Here is a 21412-nt window from a genome sequence, read left to right as displayed (position 1 = left end):
TTAAAAAAGATATAAGAAGATGTGGTATGAGTGCCAATGAGACAACTATAGATCAAAGTAGGGGCTTCTACAGTCGTCTATGATAATATCAACAGGCATGGTTTCAAATGCATTATCCAACCTCTTATCTGTATGATGTCACCTAATTAATGTTAATCCCTATATAACATTATTTCCTGTGAAAAAATTCATCCTAAGATACAATTATATGATATGACTTTTTCAATATCGCACCCTGTATTAACCCTGTTTATACGACTGCAAAAATTTCCAAAAATTTGGTTGTATATTGGTATCACATCGTCGTCAGCTTCTTCCGAAGACAAGGAACCACTAAATGAAAGTTGGGATTGATTTTGATGTTTTTCTTATCAACAGTTTTGGAATAAGGGGCACAAATAAGCATTTTTCTTTGTTTTTGCACAATAACTTTTATATTAGGTAATAGAAATCTATGAAATTTCAACACAAGATTTATGACCCCAAAAGGAAGGTTGGGATTGATTTTGGGATTTTTGGTCCCAATAGTTTAGGAATAAGGGGCCAAAAGGGTCCTAAATAAAACTTTGTTTGAATGAACATCAAAAATTAAATTATTGGGGCTTTTGATATGCCAAATTTAACTGGGTATTTAGCTTCTTAAAATTTGTCCTGTTTTTAAATTGGTCTACATTAAGACCTGTCTAAAGGGTCCAAATTAAACTTAGTTTGATTTTAACAAAAATTGAATTCTTGGGGTTCTTTGATATGCTAAATTTAAACATGTATAAAAAAGAACATGTGGTATGATTGCCAATGAGACAACTGTCCACAAGAGACCAAAATGACACAGACATTAACAACTATAGGTCACCGTAGAGCCTTCAACAATGAGCAAAGCCCATATTGCATAGTCAGCAATAAAAGGCTCCAATAAGACAATGTAAAACAATTCAATCGAGAAAACTAACGGCCTTATTTATATCAAAAAATGAATGAAAAACAAATATGTAACACATGAACAAAAGACAACAACTGAACTACAGGCTTCTGACTTGGGACAGGCACATACATAAATAATGTGGTAGGGTTAAACATGTTAGCGGGATTTCAACCCTCCCCCTAACCTAGGACAGTGGTATAACAGTAAAACATAAGAACGAGCTATAAAAATCTGTTGAAAAAGGCTAAACTCTTCAGATGGACAAAAATACAAGTGGACATGGCTGGGTACTTGTACATCCCGACACAAAAAGACACAATGAACAGATCTGAGAGTACTCACAGTTATCTGACAGCTAGTTCAAAGCCACTAACAACTAATAAAAAAAATCATGCATCTAAGACTAACAATCAATCTGTACACATCCAACATCCAATGGATTTAGTGTAAATCATCATAAACAGCTAGAGAAAAACATGACCTTGTGCAATGCCAAGTTACAGGTATCGACAGATTGAAGACACAGAATAGGTCTATGTACATGTACTTAGATTTTTTATTATGGGCCCAGTTTTCAAGTTGGTCCAAATCAGGGTCCAAAATTAAACTTGGTTTGATTTCAACAAAAATTGAATATGTATATAAGGGTTTCTTTGATATGCTGAATCTAACCATGTATTTAGATTTTTGATACATGTATTTGGGCCCCTTTATCATATTGGTCCACATTGAGTTCTTAAGAGTCCAAAATTGAACTTTATTTGATTTTATCAAAAATTGAATTCTTGGGGTTCTTTGATATATGCTGAATCTAACATGTATTTAGATTTTATTTCGACCTCTGCCGTCGTATCAAGCTATATGATATAAAATCCCTAATCTTTGTTACATCATGTTATGTTAAAAACATTTTTTATCACCCACCAAGTACAATATGTTTTAGGTCTGTGCGTTAGTTCGTCTTTCTTTTTCCTTCGTCCAATCTTCTGTCCCTTCAAGTTCAAGTTTTCGGTCAAGGTAGATTTTTAGGAAGTTGAAATCAAATCAACTTTAAACTTTGTACACATGTACCCTATGATATGATGTTTCCAATTTCAACTACTTTGAACTAGTTTTGACCCCAATTTCACTGTCCACTGATCATGAACATGAATATTATAGCGTGAGTTTTGTATCCATGTACTATGGACATTCTTGTTACATATATGATATACAAATTGTATATATATATGACATGGCTTTTTCAATATTTCACCGTATCAATCCTCAACAAATATTATCCTTAGATATTAACAGAGCTGTTCGGATGGTATTGGTGTTTAAGGTTTTATATGGATGTTACATGTATATTGAAAAAAGCCAAATACTATCCTCCATATATTCTGAAGTAAACCTGTGTTTAAAAGCACTGATATTGTCACCTTTACAAAGATATCCTAATGTGCTAATTTAGTATTTATTGTGTGGTGTGTGTGTCAATAATTAACATCTTGTGATTGCCATTTACTAACAGCTGATAGAAACATGGTAAAAAAGGTCAAGGTTACAATGAGGGTGTTACACCCATGCAATACCGGAATAAGTTTATTTCTACATACCGTATTATAAGATGTGAGACTCCTTTTCTCAGGAGACGCCATACAGGCTTCAACAACTAGCAAAAATCTGTAATCTATAATATGTAAATAAACTCACTATTGATACCAGGATTAAAAATTTGAAAGCCAGACCTGCTTTTCTTCTACAAAAGACTCATCAGTGATGCTCAAATCAAAAAAGGTAAAAATGCCAAATAAATTAAAAAATGAAGAGCATTGTTGACCTAAAACTCCTAAAGCTTTTCTGAATACAGCTAAGATAATTGTTTCATGGGGTAGAACATCCTTTGTATTTCGAAAAAAAAATTCAATGCAATACAAAAGAGTAAATGGCTACATAATATTAGAAAAGGAGATGTGGCGTGATTGCCAATGAGCCTCCCTTCCACATGCAAATGTACCAGGAATAAAATGTGGACGTGGACCATGATTTTTCTACAAGACTCATCAGTGGCGCTAAAAAACAATTTAAAAAGTCCAAATATGATTGCCAGTGAGCCTCCTTTCCACCTGAGTAGCTGTACATTCTTTCAACAACGAGCAAAACCCATGCTTTTAATAGTCCGCTATTATAAACATCAACATAACATACAAAATGTAAAACAGTTCAAACAAAAAACCTACAAATTGATTTATGACAAAACAATAAATGATGAACAGATTTATCAGACAACCAATGAAAACAAATGAATAACAAGCTCCAGACTGGGTATATACTTAAAGTTGTGTCATAGCGTGAATGGCAGCTCTGTGGTTAAACTCTTATAGCCGAAAATAAACTGACATAGCCATATATAGCAAAAAAGAAAGAAAAACAAACAAAAGTAGTACTGTGAATTCATGAAATATCAATTTTTGTGGATAAAGGTGAACCAAGAATTCTAATGTTCAACGAAATGCAAGTGTTCTATAGGCTTGTATGCAGACTTTGGAAAAAACACAAAATGTAATGTCCAAAAAGATGCAATGTTTACTTAATCACAATATTTGGTGAAATTAAATTTCCTGTTTTAGAAAACTGATATTAATATATGGTCATTTAAATAATATTTCTTTATCAACAGCTGTAAGAAATGACAGGAATAAAAAGAAAGTGAAGCGACCAGAAGAATTTACCCAGTCTGAAGAGCTGACGGATGATGAACAGCTCATGTTACAGGAGATACTGGATGCCCATAATGACACATTCCATAAACAGTCAGAGACTTCATTGTCTAGGGTACCAGTTATCAAGACAAATGGCGTGGATGCTGAAAAAGCTGAAGACAAAGAAGTAATTTTTACTTGAAATTTGTTTTAAAATAATTATTGTAGATAAGTTATTATGCGTAGGTTTACCAATTTTTGTAACTTTCAAAACCATAGACCACATTATTGCTGTAAAAAAAGAGCATGGATGTATTGAAATAAAAAAAAGGCCATGACACTTATTATTGAAAAAGACCAGGACACATTGTTAAGGAGGCTCGAGGGTATAAAAATTTCAGAAAAAATTTAAAATTGGGTTTTCATTACAAATTTCATGTGTTACCTTTTGTAGTTGTTACTTTATCATATGGTACAAAAATCATTCAAAACAATCAACTTGTGTTGGCCCCAAATGCGTTTTAAAATGTATACATCATTGAAAAAGTTCCAAATTATCTCCCTTTGGTGGAAAAATGCTATATTTTGGCTTTAAAATTGAAATATCGTTTTCAACTCATCGGTGACCTATATTTTTTAATTCAATTTCCATATAAGCTGTACTTAAACTAAATTATTGTAAAATTTGAGCGATTTCTGTAATAAATTTCTTTTTTTATTTCGATATTAACTTTATTTCTACTATTACTTCAACAGAAAAAAACCACTTTTACACAAATGTATGCTTCTTTCGAAGGCAGATTGTGAGCGCAAATGAACGGTGACCCCACTTTTTTATTTTATTTTTCTATTAACTTTAAGATAAAGTTCATTTATAGAAAAATGTAGAGAAATCCTATATAAATGATTTAGACCCGCGAACCCCCTTAATAGAAAAGACCAAGTCTCATGGTCATAAAACTTTCGAGCATGATTTTTGTACTCAGACTCGAAAATCAACCAATCAAATTGCTGGATTTCATGTTTCGAGTATGATTTTTGTGCTCCGAGCACTGAGCAAAAGTTTTATGCCATTGCTTTATCTTAAGACCAGAACAGGTTAAATAAATATCAAAAAGACAAGGACAACAAGTAATATGACATCAAATAAGTTTTCAAAGCACAGCGTTCCAAACTAAAGACTGAGCAATACTTACAGCCACAAAAATGATCCTCCCGAAAGATGGGCAGATACTGCTGAACATCTGACACCAGTTAAAAATTTCATAATCACAAATTTGGGATTGTGAAAAGGGAAGTTTTACTTTTGATTATTTGAAGTAGGTTATTAACTGTAAAATGTTCTATTTCCCAAGTCCATGATGTATATGATGATCGATGTAAAGTATTCATTAACAATATTTAATAGGCTCCTGCTAATTATATATAATCCTATGTTATCTTTTATTCAAACGTCATATGATACAGATACTTAAATTTTAGGGAGAAGAGAAAGGGAAGATAGAAAAGATTATGTTATGGGAAAAAGTAACCGAGCTGTCTTCAAAAGGAATTATAAAAATCGTTGAATTCGCGAAAAGGATACCTGGTTTTGCAACATTATCTACCTCAGATCAAATCACGTTACTTAAGGCAGCATGTTTGGAAATCATGGTAAGATATTATATAAATAACACATGGCTGAGAGGGGGATAGAGCAGATTGTAACCCTGAGAAAACATTTGTCTGTAGCAAAGCTATGGTTGACAATGTCAAAATGAATGTCTTTCCTTTCTTTAAACCAATCAGAATCCTGTATTTTGACATGAGGTGTAATAAATTCATCTATTGACATGCTTGATACTGTTTGACCTTTTGATTAGATAATCCCAAATATATAAATATAGATGATATATTTGTTGTTGGGCAGGATCCAACAACTATCAAGAAGTAGTTATTCAAAGATGTGATACACAGCTACTTTTACAAAGGTACTATTTCTGTACTAAAAATATGTAGTACAAATTAAGTACTGTAAAATACAGTTACCTAAATATTACAATAATTTTAAAGTAACAAAATAGTACTGAATATTAAAAGTAAATTTCCAGTACTACAGATCTTTAGTACAGAAATAGTACCTATGCAAAAGTAGCTGTGTTTGAGTGCCAATTAGACAACCCTCCATCCAATTCACAATTTGTAAAAGTATGCAATTGTTGGTCAAATTACAGTCTTCCACACGTAGCCGTGTCTCATTTAGATATTTCATTATTTTACTTGACATTACTTAAAAAATAATAGTTGACTTTAGTGGATGTTATGGCTTAGTTATTGCTATGATGTTGATAAAGATATTTTGTTTTTATGCCCCACCTATGATAGTAGAGGGGCATTATGTTTTCTGGTCTGTGCGTCTGTTCATCTGTTTGTCTGTCCTGCTTCAGTTTAAAGTTTTTGGTCAAGGTAGTTTTTGATGAAGGTGAAGTCCAACCAACTTGAAAAATAGTTCACATGTTCCCTATGCTAGTTCTATCTAATTTAATGCCAAATTAAGAGTTTATATACCCAAATTTCACAGTCCACTGAACATAGAAAATGAAGTGTGATTAGGCCACCTGTGTACTTTGGACACATTCTTGTGTATGATGGAATAGCATTATATCATATTACTTATAAACTATTTGTTCTCTTTTACAGATTTTACGTCTTAGTTCTAGATATGATGTTGACAAGGATGTTTTGTGTTTTAACGATGGAATAACATTAGATCGTCAACAGTTACGTAATGGCGGATTCGGTTCGCTCACTGACACTATATTTACATTTGCATCTTCCCTTAAATCCATGGAAACGGATAGTTTAGAATATGCAGCTCTGTCTGCTGTGTGTTTAGTTAGTAATGGTGAGTTTATTTCTGGGGTAAAGAATGTACAGATATCTTAATCTTCCAAGGCTTAGGGACGACATCAAAAGATCGATGTAGGATAAAAAACTTAAATCAAATAGTTTAGGGGTGGGGGGTTAAAATTCTACAAGTTTTGTATATCTTAAAAATCGATTTTTACATATATCCTTATTGGTAAATCAATTTTTATCAAATTAAGTTAAGATGGGGGGGGGGAGAGGGGAGGAGAGTGAAAAAACTATGTGAAATAAGTTTTTTATCCTACATTGAACTTTTGATGTCGTCCCTTATTGCTACCTTTTTGATACACAAAACATAGTGCATTGATCATAACATTCTATACATCCTATCCCTGAAAATTTACAGAAATTTATAAACCTAAATATATACTCAGATATTTAAGTCATTAAACGATGTGACCCCTGTCAAGAAAATTAAATTACTTTTGCAAGATGCAGGAATCTAATATCTCTTCTAAAATTCTAAATGAAGTCATCTATAAAGTCATCTTTAAAAATTGGAGTTATCTCCCATTGTCAAGAATAAGTTGAATCAACTACAGCCAATGCTATATATATATAGACCTTGCAATTTTTTTTAAATTTTACTTCTCACTGATAAATTAAGGCAATTTTTACCTTTTAGTGCTTACAAGCACTTTGATTAAGAAAATATTATGGATAAACCTTATTACTTTCTTGTTAAATTGCTGTCAAAGAATGTAGTGCCTTGTGGGTAATTGGTTGACCATATGAATTTTCTTCAATTCCTTTTACCTAGATTTTAAAATAAAATATGTAGATATTAAGAAGATGTGGTATGACTGTGAATGAGACAACTTTCCACCAGAGACCAACTGACAAATTTAAATTGGCAAAAATAGAAAAAAATGTACAGCCTTCAACATTGAACAAAACCTGTATTGTATAGTAAGCTCTTAAACTCCTCAAAAAGACAAATGTGAACAATTCAAATGAGGAAACAAATGACCTGATTAAAGTACAAAACAATAGAGCACTTTCGAGTTCATCTGTCACCGGAAAAAACTCGTCAATTATATATATGCACCTTTATGACGTCATTTACCAGATAGAGGGGTCGTCGCCTATATCCCTGCACTATTTTCGTTCATCAAGCGTATTAGTGATCGTCATTGTGCAGAATAAACTAGAAATAATGGTTGTTTTGTAGGTACTTAATGACAATTCCCTAATGACAGCAATGCTGATTGTCAATTTTGAAAATTCAATTTGCCAAATAATGCGTACAATATAGAATTATAGTTTTCCAACTACTCGCTCAACATTGAAATGGAAGTGAGGACGCCCCTAAACGCACAAATGATGTTTACTAAAACCAGAGTTTTTGACGGAAATGCATCGAACTCGAAAGTTGTCTATCGAAAAGCAAATATGATGACCAGCAACAAACCAAAAACATTGAATTTCAGGTTCCTGAATTAGGACAATAGGGCACCAGAAAAACAAACTGAAAATCAGTTAAAAAAGAGGTGTCTCATCAGATTTACACAAAGATTACAATAGAAAAACAATTAACAAAAAGACATAAGATTTAAGACAAAAAGTACCAATTTGAGAGTACTCAGTTACTGAAAGCCAGTTCAAATGCCAGAAGCAACTAATAAAAAAATAGTATTTTTTTCATGAACATTCACTTGTCTTTATTTCAGATCGCTCAGGTTTAGAAGATCCAGTCAAAATAGAACATTTACAAGAACCTATATTAGAAGCATTAAAACATTATATCCGACAACGGCGGAAAGAATCACCTCATGTGTTTGCTAAAATGATAATGAAATTAACTGATCTCAGGTCTATAAGTGTGAAAGGTTGGTATAATTTCTAAATGATCTTCTGTCTACATCTATTTATTTTATTTTGTGGGTATAGGTATTGGAAGTAAAATGGTTAATGATGTATAAATTTTCAAAAGGCTTTTAAAGCAAACTTTGGTAAAAACCATATATATCAAAATTAGGAAATTGTAATTTTTCTTCATTCTATGAAAATTGGTACCCTCCAAAATAAATAGGTCTTCATGATCAGTTATCGAAGGTCCTGTATACATAATCCTTGATGTCAAATAAAAAAGTGAGATAATTTGATATAATAAATGTGTATGAATAGAAATTTTTGGATGTATCTCAAAGTGACAAGTGCCAAGATAAAATTGAGAAGTGAGTACATTCTGGTGCATGCAATATTATTCCTAATGCATAATGGGCACATATTTTAAAGGAATGTATTAAGGTTTTTAAATTAACATTTATAAAAGATTTTAAAGAGAAATCAAGTTTGTATGACATACTTTTTTGTACATTTGTATTCAGTAACCTCTTATGGCCACTTAGCAATATCTTTCATCTGTTTAGTTCACGCATCGTTGTAAATATTATGGAATTTGATGAGACTGTCATACAAAGTGAGAGTTTTAGCGCTATAAAACCAGGTTCAATCCACCATTTTCTACATTTGAAAATCCTTGTACCAAGTCAGGAATAGGACAGTTGTCCATTCATTTTCGATGTGTTTTGTCATTTGATTTTGCCATGTGATTACGGACTTTCTGATTTTATTTTCTTCAGAATTCAGTATTTTTGTGATTTAACTTTTTACCTTTTAAGAAAAATGAAATGATTTTGTATCTTTACCATATATGATATTTCTGTCTTCTTTATACAGGTGCTGAAAGAGTATTACATTTACGGCTGGAAATGCCCGATGAACTGCCGCCATTAATTATAGAAATGTTAGATAGAACTGAAAATGTTTGTATACCATGACGTAATCAAAATTCTGCTGTTTTGTGTTAGAGCGTATCTTCCAAGGAATTCTGGGTAATCTTCCAGTTGTCGGATTTAATGTAACAGATATTGGTAAAAATCGCGAGAAGGATTTTTCGTTTACTTCATGGTATATCTGAGCAAAGTGATAATTGTGTTCACAGATTATGTTTTACATCTGTGAATTGATGACTTAGGAAGAATTAACGATTGTTGTCATCGTAATTATTTGAATGACAGATTCTTCCCGACATCAGAATCTTAACGTTTGAATTTGTTTCAGGAAGGGAAAAAATCTCCAGCTTTTTACTTCCTCGTTGCAGAGAGATTATTTATCCCAGATTACTATTACTATCATTATTATACATTCATATTGACTGTGTATACTAGCATTTGGATGCAAATGATTTTTCATGTGTAAAATATGAACCATATTCATATTTGATTTTTTTTAAAGATAAAAAAAAGAATAAACTATTTGTCAGATTTACAGATTATGTGCTCACTCATAAGTAATTTGAAAAGTTATCTATGAAAATCTCAGGTTTATTTTTCATATCACAGACATTGCTGTATTCAGATTTTAAATTTAGTTTTTTTTTGTTTTTACATATATTTTTTGTGCAGAATTGAAAAGGTACAATATTAAAAATAATTTACAATTAAATACTGGAACTTTTAGTGAAATTAAAATTTTTGTTTTCCATTCAAAACATTTTTTTTTGGCATTAATTTTTAAAGGCAGTGCTTTAAGGCCTGACTTTTAAGTCATGAGGTTCATCTTTTCATACGCAATCTTTGCAGGGGGTCTTTTGGCCAGAAATAGATCCGGAAATGTTCGAATTTCTCCTCTTCTTTTTATGGTATAATATGGTTTTTGTTTCTTTCATTTACATTGGGGACTAAAGAAACGATCAGTGTGTATTGTTCGTTTTTTAGAACTTGTTATTAGTGTGTATTTTGCATTATAAGCAGTCAACCTGACTACAAACTATCATTATGTGTATTCCGTGTGGAAAGAGGTCGGGTCAATTTCGAGTGTTATCTGACATCTAAAGATTCTTTAATTAGTTCAGACGTTGATATAACAATGAAAAGTCGACTGAACATGATTAATATTGCATCTTCTATAATTCAAAGCGGAATTCGGTTTATGAACGAGAAACCGTAAAGCGTTTTCAATTTCGGTTCTAGTTATGTATGTTGTCCACGTTTTATCCTGGTTCCCGTTACTACGTTCCGGGTATTAGCTATTTGATATATGTGATGTGTAACATTACGATCGGGTACCAGCCAATCTACGTGTGTATGTGTACATGATTTTCCGCCAAAATGACACTTCCGGCAAATGACGGATAAAACCTAATCGACGATCCCGGGTCAATGGACAAAGCCAATGCAATGTTACGCGACTCGGGTTCGCATACTTATTTTATTTATTTTGGTAATCGATCTATTTCCGGTATCATGTAATATTTATCGTCATGAACATTGATGTTTTTACTTGCTGAACATTTGTTTGTCTTACATAAATTAAACATCTCTATACGTTTTGAAATTAATTTTATGTTTTTGTTGGATTTGAACTTTGTCTTGTGTAAGTGACGTAAATTTACCAGTGTGATTCAAATTACAGAGAGATTATAGTGTCAAGTTGACACTTCTAAAGACTAAAGACTTTTTTACTTGTCCACGGGCAACCAAGACAAAAATAATTACTTGTCCGGTTGTTCAAATGTACGAGTCGGGCATAGCATTTCCACACCCCTGGTTAAAAAAACTTTTTTTCAGGGCACAAACCCACTTTAAAGAGACTTGTCTACTGCCATACCCATCCTATTTTCATGCACCATTTGCAAGCAAGAGACTGAATGGTTTGCAAAATTAAAAATCAGGACGGTGTCCAATTAAAACAAAAGAACTAAACTGGATGAATATTGTAGGAGAAATCTAGAGGAAAATGTTTTGATTTGTGAAATTGGTTTTCCTGAAAAGTCATTCATCCTAGCCTACAGAAAGGAACTATATATTTAACTGTCCACCACCAACTGACAAGCTAATGTTGAGCTTCACATATGGAATTACTCAAAAACCAATGTCTATGTTTTCTGCACAGATTTCACAAGTTATGACACAGCTGTGCTTTTTTTTATACTTGTTAAAGAGTTGTATACTAAATTTTATTCTTTTTTCAATAAATATATATTGTGTCATTTAAGAACTTGTATTTTGCCAAAAGATGCATACTAGTGAATGAAAGTGGTGCAGTTCATTTTGCTTTAGTATATAGAATTGAATTACAATTGTTCATGTTATTGGAATGCTTATAAAAATAAGGAGATGAGGTACAATGTATTTGATATTTAGTGAGTTTATCAAGCAAAAGTGAATAAGAAATAGGTATAAGCAGTTACAGGTACTACTGTACTATCTCAAACAATGAGAAAAACTCATACCGTATAAAAGAGAATTTCATATTTACAAGCAAGTTTTGTTTTTGCGTTAAATAATTTACTTCTATTGTTTTAATTGCAAATATGGGAAGTGGTTAAAATGCTAATGAGACAGCTGTTATGGCCACATAGCCTTAATTGAAATTTTCTTTTTCATTCATACCGGTAGATTTTGCCTGGAGTTAGAAACATATCTGCCAACTTTTCAAAATGCACATGGGGGTTTTACGTGAAAGATGGTCCATATAGTCATACAAAACCTTCAAGGGGGCCTTCAAATGGAAGCAGGACAAGTTGCCCCACTGGCTAATCGCCCCACTTTTTAAATAACCGCCACAAATTGATTTATCAAATCGCCCCACATGTGAAATTGGTCAAATCGTGTTTAATATTACTCCTGCCAACTCGCCCTACTTATAAAAAAACAGTAATATTTAGATTAATATATATACAATTAAAAATAAAAACTCGCACCACTTTAATGAAAACTAATCTACACAGAATACAAACAAACCGAAAATTAATTTAATTACTATTATTGATATATACTGAGATTATAATTCTAAAAAAAAAATGATTGTTGAAGAATAACTAAGTTTTGAAGCTTAGTTATTTGCATAACAATTGAAAAGTAACCAGTTAAATGTATCAAAATGCAATATAAGGAATTTAACTTATATTCAATGGAATAACATCTTTTTCCATAAGTGGGGCAAGTTGGCATTACTTAATTCATCCTGGTTAATAATATATTTATCTAGATTTCACCCATTTCCATTAGATGGGACCAGTTGGCAGGAGTAATATTAAAGGGATTTAACACAGTTCACAAGTGGGGTGATTTGGTAATCCAGGTTGGGGCAGTTTTTTTGTCGAGTCTGCGACTTTTGTCGCAGAAAGCTCGACAGGGATAGTGATACGGCTGCGGCGATGTTAGCTCAGTTCTTAAAAGCTTTATATTTTAGAAGGTGGGAGACCTGGATGCTTCATACTTTGTATATGGTTGCATCATGTTACGAAGATTCCGTCAGTCACATGTCCAATGTCCTTGACCTCATTTTCATGGTTCACTGACTACTTGAAAAAAAAGTTAAAATTTTTTGTAATGATAAATTCTCTCTTATTATACATGTAAGTAATTGGATAACTATATTTGGTATGTGCGTACCTTGCAAGTTTTCACTTGACCTCGACCTCATTTCATGGATCAGCGAACAAGGTTAAGTTTTGGTGGTCAAGTCCATATCTGAGATGCTATAAGCAATAGGTCTAGTATATTCGGTGTATGGAAGCACTGTAAGGTGTACATGTCCAACTGGCAGGTGTCATCTGACCTTGACCTCATTTTCATGGTTTAGTGGTTATAGTTAAGATTTGTGTTTTGGTCTGTTTTTCTTATACTGTTTGAAATAGGTCTCCTATATTTTGTGTATGGCATGGTTGTAAGGTGTACAGGTCTACCTGGTAGGTGTCATATGACCTTGACCTCATTTTCATGGTTCAGTGGTTTAAGTTAAGTTCTTGAGTATTGGCCTTTTTTTCTAATACTTTATGCAATAGGTCAACTATATTTGGTGTATGGAAATATTTCATGATTTACATGTCAGTCGCACAGGTTTTATTTGACCTTGATCTCATTTTTTACGGTTCATTGCTCAGTGTTAAGCTTTTGTGTTTTGGTCTGTTTTTCTTAAACTATAAGCAATTAGTCAATATTATTTGTTGTATGGAAGAATTGTAAGCTGTACATGCCTACCTGGCATGGTTTATCTGACCTTGACCTCATTTTCATGGTTCAAAGGTCAATGTTTAGTTTTCTTGGTTTATGTTAAGATTATGTGACAGTAATCAGTTGTAATAACTGAGTTGTAATAACGCTTTTTTATTAGGACTATCAACAGAATATCAATGATTAGTAAAGAAGGTGAGACATTTCAGTGTGTGCACTCTTGTTTTTAAAGTGAGGCGAGTTAGTGAAAAAGTGGGGCGATTTGTCATGGATTCCCTTCAAATATATTCCAATGTGGTTTTTGGCTTCTTCATGCATTATTAACAAGCTCATAGCCATTGTTGAATTAATTGTTTTCCTTAAAATAGTCGACAAAATTGCTCTCACAAAATTTCCATTTGGGAGCCTTGAGCTCGATGGGGAAAATACTCTGCAAATACTGACAGTTGACAGGTATGGTCATAAAAAAGTTGACATGTTACTATGTACATTTACCATTATGTTACTTGATGTCCTTGCTATACACACAGTACAGAGACTAGTCAATCTTTGTGAACTATTTTTTATGGGAGTCATAAAATATGTGTATACAATCAATAATTAAAAATAGTCTATTTATATTGAAAAGGAAAAGTTCTTATATGTCTAAGGCCAAATAAAAAAGCATGTGTGTTTCCTGTTTCCCTACCTACCCTATATTTTAAGCTTAGAAATAGCCTACCCTAAAGTTTTTTTGTCATTTTTCAATAAGCACTGTTAAAGTTAGGATTTCTCTCCCATAGACTCAATGTAAAAAAAATTGGTAAAATAAAAAAAAATCCCTACCTACCTACCCTATTTTTTTCAAAGATGAAACAGGAAACACACATATTATTTTATTTGGCCTAAAGAAGAGGGACGAAAGACACCAAAGGGACAGTCAAACTCATAAATTTAAAGCAAACTGACAAGGCCATGGCTAAAAATGCATTTCATGGGAGGCACAGAAAATATACTGTAAACAGTAGACTAGATATAGGTGAACTAGGTACAAAAGAACTCTAAATCTTAAATTCTACAAACCACCTCTGTTCTATGGAAGATAATGATATAACTGGACTAGAAATACACACAACCTGTAATTAACTGCCTTTACAGCGCTTTCGCGCTTTGATTTAAGATTTTGTGGACATAGGTTAAACATGGATTAAAATGTTCAAGGAAATCCCCATTTTCTATAGGCCAGTATCGAGAATGTTTAAACCATGAAATCATGTGTCCACAAAAATATATTATTCATCAATCCACAAAAATGGGTACCCACGAAATAAATAAAAATGGTCTAATAAGAATTTGTACTTGTAGAAAGAGACAGGTTCAATCACTGTATTTAATAATCTTGTGTCTATTGATTGTTTTATGTGCAAATCTAAGGAATATCTGTGATATTTATGATATTTAGAGAACAAGTTTTATTTGATTGAAATAACAAACATTACCAACAAAGGGAGATAATGTATTCTATGTCAACACAATGTTTTTATAACAGTCAAGTTAATGTTAAGCTTCCTATTGAATAAGACTGCTATTTTCTGCAACAAAATCTTCCTTTTTATCTGATATATGTTTGTAATTTTGTGACTCAATTTCAAGAAGAGATGAAAATATGTACAATTAAAGTTAATATTTTACAATAGTAAATGTTAAAAAAAAAGCATTCTTACATTCAATTTGTAAGATGTGTTATTTTGACTATTAAATGTGCCATTAAAGACTGTTTTTTTTTCCAAACATTTAAAAACGTCATGTGAAATGTGGTTAATTTTTTCAACAATAACAGAAAATATTGACAAAAAGTGGTGTTTAATAGCAAATTTTTTTCTTACTTAATTTCAGGGAACTATCTACACACTCAGAAAAATTTGTTATAATGTGTATATTTTTTACTTAAATTCAAAGTACTATCTTTACAGTAAATTATTTTAGCTCTAATGTGTGATTTTTTTTGTGCTGTCAACTATGTACTAAAAGTTTTAAATGTGAAAGTTGGAGTTGTTGATTTAATGAACTATGTACTAAAAGTATTAAAATGAGACAGTTTAGTTGGTGATATTGAGACTTTTGTCTTGTGGTGACTTTTGGTTTGGATGTATTTTTTATGACTTTATTTTATTACAGAATGGAACCTCCTTTTAAAATAGCTACAATTAGTTTTGAAAAGAAATGTGTACACACTTATTTAGTATTTCAGTGCATGTGAAAAGTTTAATCACTACAAATAGTTTTAAAATATTTATTATTTACTTTAAAGCTTCGATAAATACATCCCATAAAAGGGAAAAAATGTCAAAATTTTGCATTTTTATGTTTAATAAAAACATAAAAAATTCCTTATTTCCAGTTGTCTGTATTGCACAATCACAATTTTTGGGGCATTCTTTTTTAGTCTGCATGTTGATAGTACCTATTATACTCTACCTTACAACAAAAACATTTCTTATATTATCACATAGCAATGAAAAATGTTTAAGGATCTTTGTAAGAGCTTATTTAAGTATTTCAAATTATGCTTTGAAAGTCTTCCTTTCAGATAAAGGTTTTCTTCAATTTAAGTCATATTTATTAATCTTACTTTTTGCATTTACAACATAAAACTTCATTTTGGAAAAGAAAACATTTTTGTTGCAAGATGAATACAAAATTAATTTAATGTGTATGCTAGATAAATAAATTTCTAGAACTTTTACATACTTGTTAATAATATAGATCAGTTTGAATCCAAGGCAAGTTAGAAAAAGAATAAAAGATAGCATTTGATCATTGAATCTTTTTAAGAATATTGTTATCTCAAATATACTGGGGCAATTTGTGAAATTCTTACAATGCATTCAATTATATTTTCCAGAATGAATTTATAGAATATTTGATGGTTTTAAATACTCTATTGTATGAGCTAGTTTTATTTATGTCTGTTGGTTGTGTATATATATTATATATTAAGTCTACAACTACCTCATGGAATAAACTATAATCCTATATTATTGAATTTATTTATATTACCTCTCTATACATGCAAATCTCAGATTTGTGTTCGGCCCCAAATCTGTGTCTGTTTCTCAAATCTGTGCCCCATCGTGATGTCAATTGCTAATCTATGTCCGTTAACAAAGAAACGGCCTTATATCTGTGAACTTCTTTCAAATTTGTTTTTGATTGTGACGTCATTTGCAAATCTATGTCCGTTAACAAGAAACGGCATCTGTGTACTTCTTTCAAATTTGTTTTTGATTGTGACGTCATTTGCAAATCTATGTCCGTTAACAAAGAAATGGCATCTGTGTACTTATTTCAAATTTGTTTTGGATTGTGACGTCATTTGCAAATCTATGTCCGTTAACAAAGAAACGGCATCTGTGTACTTCTTTCAAATTTGTTTTTGAATATGATGTCATTTGCAAATCTGTGTCCGTTAACAAAGAAACGGCATAAAAATCTGTGTCATTTTCTTTAATCTTTTTCCAGTTTTTTTTTTTTGCCATGTGCAATTTATGCTTGTCTTATAAGTATAGGATTTTTGTTTTTAAGTAATTTCCCACAATTCCATGCTTAGTTGAGATGTGTTCTCCATGTGTGTGCTTTATAATTTTTCATGCATGTGTAATTTTTGTATGATTTACATTTAACTGTAAAATTACAACATTTTCAAATTGTTGGCTTTTCTTGATCTCCTGTTTAATTTCTCTGTAGTTATTAGTGTTACTTCCCTTTACCCATTACATCTTGATAACAAATACGAAATATAAGTAACAAACAATTTGAGACAAAATGACATCTGTATAAAAGCAACTAAAGATACATTTACGGCCTTCAACAAAGGACATAGATTTGCAGAAAGGACATTGATTTGAGGCTTGCATATTATTATTGAAATTATCTACTATATATCACATCACAAAAGATATGATCAGTCATTGATTCCATCATCATTCTCCAATGAGAAAAAACAGTACACTACACAAAAATACAAGACACTAAAAGTGGTTCAATGTAATTTCTAAAATCCATATTGTTTGGTCTTAGGTGGATAGTTATCAATTGCCATCATACCTCATGAAATAAGCTATAATCCTTTATTTTATGGAACTTATATACGCTGCAATCACCTGACAAAAGATAAGGTTTTTCACCGGCACTGAGTCCAATGGTCTTAAATGAAAAAAACATATAGCAGTGCCAATAAACAGTACACCACACCGAAATATAGTACACTAAACAGTCCCTATATAGTTGGTGAATACTTCAATATTTGGACTCGTGTGGATAGTTGTCTTATTGGTAATACATAGCCCTTAATTTTATTGATTTCGTTAACCTATATATATCACTGCACAAAATAAGCAGTTATTATATATCAGGCACTGATTCCATCATTCTCTACAATGAAAATAACTTGTAATTAACAGTATACCACATCAATATGTAGTACACATTTGGACTTGTTTGGATAGTTGTCTCATTTGGCAATCATACCACAACTCCTTAATAAATTTTCATCACTTGGCACTCTCATTGTAGTCCATTAACTTTTACAAACAGGTTTTCTCTGAAAATAGTTATGCTATTTGGAACCAAATTTGCGTCAATCATCATTCAAGTATCTAGTTCATTAAATGTGTGCAATGATCCTGTCTGTAAATCAGCATGTAGGACAGGACTAAAAATAGGACATTGAAGTAAAATGCAGTTTTTGTCTATTTATATCTTGAAAACCTCGAAAAGGTAAAAAAAATCTAGCAAGGCAAAAAATGATAACATAGTTGAGAACCACCTACAAGTCATGTTCATCAAAACTGTTAAAAGATGACATTCAGTAAATGAGGATAGACATGACATTTGCAATTGTACCATGCATAACTTTTGCATGAATCTTCAAATTCACCATGAATCCCAAAAGGCAAAATCAATTTTCTAGGCAAAATACTTGTAAGAGTTAGGGTTATAAAAATAGGAATGTTACCAATATATATTTGCCTCCCCTTGTTGGATCCTAAAAGTGGGTATGCTTTTTCTGGTTATGGAATCGTTTAAAGTTTTGTGATTATGTCACTTTATAAGGGACAATTAGTGGTAGGTCAATTGTATTTAGCATGCACTTGTATAAGCATTGGCAAATCTCATTTCCAAGGAGACTATTTATTCCTGCCCTCTTAGTCATGATTTATTGACTTTGAAACTTGTGCTAAACATGTTTAGATTCGTGATTAGGTTAGTTTACATGGAACCACTTGTAGAAGGTCAATGATATTTGGTATGCAGATGCATAAGCATTGGCAGATCTCATTTCCCTGGAGTCCATTTGGATCCGCATCTTCAGTCATGGTCTATTGACTTTGAATGGTTTGCCTAGTTTATATGTTAAAGTTTGTAATTCGATCAGTATTTAATAGCCACTAATTTTAAATCAATGATTTTATAAGAATTTGAGATTATTTGGGCCCACCCCTATCAATGCTCTTTGACTTCGAAACTGTTAAACTGTTTACAAGTTAAATTTTGTGAATAGGGAACCAATTTTGAAAAGTCAATTGTATTTGGCAGCAGTTTTACAAGCATTGACATTTTTCTCATTTCTATGGAGATTATTGGGTTCTGTTAACTTCTGTATCTTGGTCCTGGTTCATAAAATCTAATAAAGTTATGGATGGAAAAGGGAGAATTTTTCAAAGAGACAACAACTAGAACAAGAGCAGAAAACAGTTCAAAGCCACCAATGGGTCTTCAACACCAAGAGAAAATCATGCATCTGCAGGCGGGCTTCGATTGGTCCTTAAACTAAATTGTGTACTAGTTCAGGGAAAATTATTTGCATAGTTTAAATGTTTTAATGTTGCCTTTTGGGTTTATTATACTATTAAAATGCAAGAAAGCAGCACCTTTCTCAATGACAACACAAAAACAAAACAACAACACATTGGCAAAAAACGAAAAACGACCAAAAGACAAACATTTTCTTTAAAACACAACATAGAAAACGGAAAACTGAGTTACTAGTACACAAACATCCAAAAAAAAAGTAGATGTAATTAGGATTGCGAGTCATTTTTCATAATCGCAAAAAAACCCAACTTTTTCACATTTCCGATCATTTAAAAACAAGTCCGAATGATAAATACAAATGATGTTTTTAAAAATAAGGTATCACGAGCCTGTAATTCAGTGGTTGTCGTTTGTTATGTGTTACATATTTGTTTTCGTTCGTTTTTTTTTATACAAATAAGGCCGCTAGTTTTCTCGTTTGAATTGTTTTACATTGTCATTTCGGGGCCTTTTATCTCGGACAATGCGGTATGGGCTTTGCTAATTACTGAAGGCCGTTCCGTGACTTATAGTTGTTTTAACAGGCAAATCAAAAACATCAATTACAAGGACTGGGAATAAAAAATAAGATTATCATATTTTTACATAGAATGCACTGCATTCAGTACCTTTTTAAATTTGATAATATCTAAGAAAGGATACTATATATATGCACCTAAAATTTTACAGAAATCATTATTTAACATTAATCTACAAATGCAAACCCCAAAAAAGCTTCTATGAAAAAAATCATTATAGCAGATTTTTCAAATATATCATGATTCTTAGGTGAAATGGTACTTAATTTCTGTGTCATTTTGGTCTCTTCAGGACAGTTGTCTCAATTGCAATCATATCACATCTTCCTTTTTATATTATGCCAGACGGAATAGGTCAGTGGGAGACAGCCCTATCTTCATACATGTATTAACTTTTGTTTAAATCTTGAAACGAGAATTTCACTGCTAATTTCCTCTGTAGAAATCTAAGAAAGATTCAGTTTTCAGAACAAGACCTATTAGTTAGTAAATATACTAAAATAGAACGTATATATATCACAGTGAACCTAAAAAAAAATAAAAGCTTACACGTTAAATAATTTGATGAAACTCAGCGACAAATGCGTTTCATGCACGAAAGCATGTGAAATAAAATTTGCGAAAAACGTAGCACAAAAACAACCTTTTCTTCACCCGCTTAGAAGTATTTAATATGTATTTTTGAGTTGCGATATGTACGCTGAAGTGCGATGGTCACGCCGATGTATGATGGTCATACTGAAGTACGGTGGTCTATATTACGCGTGATGGTTAGTTTAAAATCTGTAGATGGACAATCATCATAAGAAGATTTATAATGGGTAGCATATACATTTGCATAATCCATTACAACGTTATTGTCTATGTACAGATACAATTTGCAGTTACTTATTATTTAGTTGCCGTTGACGGATGTAGTAATCATGTCAGTTTATTGTTTAGGTAGCAATAAAGAGTTAGGAAAAAATACTAAAATTTGCCCTTATGAATTTTACCATTCCCTTTTCATTGCTTTCTTGCAATATAAAGCTTACTGTTTGTGTCATATATGGGCATATGTATGTAATCAGAATCTTCCATAGATTTTATTTCCAGTTTATAAAATGGTAAAATATAATTTCTTTTTGGTGTATCCATGGCAACAATCTGCATTTATTTGTTATAAAATATTGCAAAAAGGGGGGGAAAGATGTCACATATTTCCCCAAAATTTGACTAAAACTAGAATTTCAATTGCTTGAAGTAATACCTTTTCTGAAACTGTGTACATATATCATTCAGCAAATCCAATGAAAATCATATGTCTTTCATCTCATTTTTTTGTAAAATTGCGTCAAAAACTTCGTGTAGAAAAAGAGTGTTAACAGTACATTAATTTCTGGACCGATGGCCGGTCTAGCTATGAAAATACGGACTGTCAAACAGAAAACAGCCCATAAAACATGTAAAAAATAATCTTGATGCTCTTATAAACCACCTTTGAAGGCTAAATTAGCACTCATCTGTCTAAAAATGAATTTTATTTCACAATAACTTTCCTATAGGGGCCATAATGCGAAA

At 31.8% G+C, this 21412-nt stretch overlaps 1 protein-coding gene across 4 annotated transcripts in view; it reads left to right on the top strand.

The window, feature by feature from the left end:
• Nucleotides 1–10031, top strand: part of LOC134701331 (retinoic acid receptor alpha-like) — a 52304-nt gene extending 42273 nt beyond the window's left edge. For all 4 annotated transcript variants that reach the window (XM_063562468.1, XM_063562467.1, XM_063562469.1 and 1 more), the window contains 5 exons: nt 3585–3793; nt 5089–5259; nt 6286–6490; nt 8184–8342; nt 9196–10031. In XM_063562468.1, the coding sequence (XP_063418538.1) occupies nt 3585–3793; nt 5089–5259; nt 6286–6490; nt 8184–8342; nt 9196–9296 (845 nt within the window). In that variant the 3' untranslated portion in view covers nt 9297–10031. The remainder of the gene's footprint in view (nt 1–3584; nt 3794–5088; nt 5260–6285; nt 6491–8183; nt 8343–9195) is intronic.
• The last annotated feature ends 11381 nt before the right edge of the window (nt 10032–21412 follow it).

This window comes from Mytilus trossulus, unplaced genomic scaffold, assembly GCF_036588685.1.
Source record: "Mytilus trossulus isolate FHL-02 unplaced genomic scaffold, PNRI_Mtr1.1.1.hap1 h1tg000234l__unscaffolded, whole genome shotgun sequence".
NCBI lineage: Eukaryota > Metazoa > Mollusca > Bivalvia > Mytilida > Mytilidae > Mytilus > Mytilus trossulus.
This window is presented reverse-complemented; position numbering and strand designations above follow the sequence as displayed.